Source organism: Brassica oleracea, chromosome C8 (genome assembly GCF_000695525.1).
Source record: "Brassica oleracea var. oleracea cultivar TO1000 chromosome C8, BOL, whole genome shotgun sequence".
Lineage (NCBI taxonomy): Eukaryota > Viridiplantae > Streptophyta > Magnoliopsida > Brassicales > Brassicaceae > Brassica > Brassica oleracea.
Window position 1 is genome coordinate 5,403,229 of NC_027755.1, and position 4,331 is coordinate 5,407,559.

At 38.4% G+C, this 4,331-nt stretch overlaps 1 protein-coding gene across 1 annotated transcript; it reads left to right on the forward strand.

Annotated features, from left to right (window-relative positions):
* The first annotated feature begins 305 nt into the window (after positions 1–305).
* LOC106308532 lies at positions 306–2,918 on the forward strand. Its single transcript, XM_013745685.1, has 3 exons — positions 306–792; positions 843–1,241; positions 1,636–2,918. Exons 1-3 carry the CDS (start codon positions 306–308, stop codon positions 2,916–2,918), a joined length of 2,169 nt encoding a protein of 722 aa, XP_013601139.1.
* The last annotated feature ends 1,413 nt before the right edge of the window (positions 2,919–4,331 follow it).

A 4,331-nucleotide genomic window follows, 5' to 3' on the forward strand; every position in this document is an offset into this window, starting at 1 on the left:
AGATAATAGTTAACGATATCATACTCCTAAAATTTATAATTTAATTACCAATACAAAGTTATAAATGTGTATAATATCATTTAATTTCTTAATATGAAGTTATACATTATAGATAAAATAATATAATTCTGATCAACGACTTGTGGCAACTTAAATTCCCGGTCTCCTATGCTCATTTTGGAAGCCCGGATTTCTCAGACCATTCTTCTAGCTGCTTGGTACTTGCTTAAAGAGTCAAGTCGAAAAAGCCCTTCATGGTTTCTCATTTCCTGTTCCATCATCTGGACTTCCTTCCCAGGGTGGCCATGAACTGGCAGGAAACGTCGATTATTGGATTAGCAATGTTCTCTTTCTCACAGAAGCTAAAGCTTCTAAAGAAGGAGATCTTGGATATCAACAGAGAACACTTTTCAAACCTTGAGGAGAGGTTAAAGGAGGCCCACTCTGTTTTAGTGTCCTTCCAAAATCAGATCTTAGTGGATCCGTCACCTCTCTTAGCTGCTGGTGAAAGAGAAGCAAACAAGAAGTGGGTAACGTTGGCGCTAGCAGAGGAACGATTTTTGGAACAGAGATCTAGAGTAAACTGGTCTGCAAATGGGAATATGAACACTGCTGTTTTCCACAGAATGGTTGCTTCACGACGGGCTACTAATCAAATTCACTACCTAATGGACTTAGGAGGAAACAGATTATCAGAACTTGTGGACATTAAATCTCATTGTGTGTCCTATTATGAAGAATTTTTTGGAGCAGAGATGCCTGCTCTTTCCTCTGCCTCGTTGGATCAGATAAGTGGGCTCACTCCCTTCAGATGCTCTGACTCCATGAAAAATCTACTTCAGGCTCAAGTGACTGCAGAAGATGTGAAAAAGAGATATTTTCCTTACCTCGCAACAAAATGCCAGGCCCTGATGGTTATACAGGCGAGTTCTATAGGAAAACTTGGGATGTTATTGGCCCATATTTGACTAGAGCTGTACTAGAGTTCTTTAGCTCTGGAAAACTTCTGAAACAATGGAATTGCACTTTCATTTCCTTGATACCAAAGCGTGTAGGAGCGGACAAGCTTGTTGATTTCCGGCCTATCTCTTTATGCAACGTGGTGTACAAGGTCATCTCCAAGATCTTGGCTCGTAGGCTGCAAGATATTACCCCATCGATGGTCTTTAGCACGCAGTCAACCTTTATCAAAGACATATTACTTGTGGAGAATGTTTTACTAGCCACTGAGATGGTCCAAGGTTTCAACAGATCCAATATCTCAAAGAGGGGACTCTTGAAGGTAGACTTGAGGAAAGCATTTGATTCAGTGATTGGGATTTCATCATTCAGATTCTTATAACAGCGGAGTTTCCCCTGGTTTTCATCAACTGGATTACTCAGTGTTTGACGACGACATCCTTCTCCATCAATGTCAATGGGGACCTGTGTGGTTTTTTTAAAGGAACTCGAGGTTTGCGCCAAGGAGACCCTCTATCTCCTTCCCTATTTGTCATTGCTATGGAAGCTTTCTCTACTCTCTTAACTAAAAAATTTGAGGCCGGTGCTATTGAGTTCCACCCCCTGGACAATTTCCTAAGGTAACTCACCTAGCTTTTGCGGATGATGTGATTATTGTGTTTGACGGTCTTGCAGAGTCTCTACAAACCATTACGTCAACTCTTGATAATTTCAATGATATGTCGGGACTGCGAATGAACAGAGACAAAACAGAACTTTTCTTAGCGGGACTGAATCCCGAGGAAACAGAAGCAATGAATATCTTTGGTTTCCAAAAGGGTTCTCTCCCCATCAAGTATCTAGGGCTGCCTCTGATGCACAAAAAACTGTGGAAGTCTGAATACTCTCCGCTCACCGATAGGATTAAAGATAAGTTCAACAGCTGGACAGTGACATGTCTTTCCTTCGCAGGGAGACTCCCGTTGATCTTAGCAGTAATCTACAACATTGTCAACTTCTGGTTCACCGCCTTCTGCCTACCGAAAGGTTGCTTGAAGGAAATTGAATCTCTGTGTAGTCGGTTCTTATGGTCTGGGGACATTCAGAAGCGATCTGTAGCAAAGGTCTTGTGGCAGTCTAGCTGTTTACCAAAATCAGAGGGGGGACTGGGGTTGAGGAATTTCGAAGTTTGGAACAAAGCGTTGAATCTCAAGCTAGTCTGGCTCCTTTTTGCATCTACCACCTCGTTGTGGGTTGCTTGGATGAGAGAGCACAAACTTAAACGACGGAATTTTTGGTCACTTGAAGCAAAAGAAACAGATTCGTGGATTTGGAAAACTCTCCTATCCCTCCGACCTCTAGCGAGTCAGATGTTGAGTTGTAGAGTAGGAGACGGAAGGAGAATCAGTTTCTGGTATGATAATTGGTCTATTCACGGTCCTCTAATTCGCTTCATTGGCTTAAATGGACCTCTCTTAATGGGTATCCAGGATCAATCAACCGTTGCTGAAGCGCTGTTGGTAAGGGACTGGCAGGCTCCTTCTCGAACTCAGAATCAAAATGTATCCCTAGTAAGGGCAACACTTAGGGACTGGCCTCATCAAGCTGTTCCATCTGAACCGGATATATTCATGTGGGGTCCTTCGGACAGTTGCAGTGATATTTTCTCTACAAAGAAAACTTGGGAATTTCTTAGGCCAAGGGCTGAGACAAAGGAATGGTCACAGGTGGTGTTGTTCAAGAACATGGTTCCAAAACATGCTTTTAATTTCTGGATGGCTAATCTCAATAGGCTCCCACTAAATGAGCGTTTGCACCAGTGGGGTTTGATGGACTCAGGACTTTGTACCCTATGTTCCACTGACCAAGAATCAAGAGATCATCTGTTCCTAACTGCAGGTTCGCAGCAGACGTTTGGGACCACGTTAAACAGAAATTTGGCTCCCCAAGGATTCGAATTGCATCATGGAATGACTTGATTGAATGGCTTCTTTCGAGGACTGGATCAGCAAGGTGAAGATATCTCAGGAAAATTGTGTGCCAAACAGCAGTCTACCTTATTTGGAAGGAGAGAAATGACAGGAAACATGGGAGGCCTCCTTCAACGTCCATTGTCATATTCAACAAAATTGACAGGACAACGAAGGACACTCTATTAGCAAGAAGACATAACAAAGGGTGTGGGAATCTGCTCTCTTTGTGGTTTTCTTATAGCTAACTGTAGTTGAATTTGGTTGTTCAAATCATATAGCTTCTCACTGATTTTTTACTTTTTTTTGGCCATAGAAGCTCAAAAGCAGATGTATCCAATTTTCTTTTAGTAATATAATTTACGGTTATCAAAAAATAATAATAATAATAATAATATAATTTGATGTTAACGATATGGTGGTATAAATCAGTTTCTATTATAGTTTTCCATAATTAAAGTGTCATATATTTCAGTATAAAATAGGCAAAATTAGGGGATGTTACATATAAAGTATTTCCATATAAGATATCAAATTAATTAAAATCCATTATTTCTCATAAGAAAATCAGTATAATTAGTGCAAAGCAAAAAAATTAATATTTTTTATAAATCTTGAATCTTTGGAATGTCAATATTGGAATCATTCAAATATTGACATACCATCCCCATTAACAATTCATCGGATATAAGGTGTGGAAATATTGAATAGGATGGCAAATCTCCAAATAAATATATCTTCACGTAATAGCATTAACACATCTCAATTATAGATATCTCCTCCACAAACAAAAAAAAACTTCGATACACAATGGCTTTTGAAAAACGATATTTGTATATTTGTCTAATTTATAATATTCATATTACGTCTACAATACACGAACTGTATAACATATATAAAATGTAGGGTTTTTCGAATATGACCTAAAATTTCAAGTCAAACACAAAAATAACCAATGTTTTTTTAAAACATTTTTTTCTCTATTCACCCTAGAAGTTTGAGTTATTCACGAAAATGTCATTACATTTTATTTTCTTTCTTTTTTTTGCAAATGATTATTTTACCTTATCATCCTCATCTTCACCAAGTATTTACAATATTGTCATTGCCATCAATACATTAACCACCATGAACAACCAATTTAAAGCTCTTAATGCACCAAAGTTTCGATTTTTACTTTTCATATTTCATAACTTATGCACATAAATCACATCTCTTTCACTCTCTTTTAAAATTCATCCAAAAAAAACTAATATTTTGATTCCAAGCTTTGTAAGGTTCATAGAGACATTGAAGCTCATGATTCGTGGTCATTAACGACTTTGTAGCTTTTGTTGTGAAGTTATGCGTGCTTGGAGAAGCAAAACAAGTAATCTCACAGGCTCAAGATATGAAATCGTTTTTTTTTTTCTCAGATCTGTT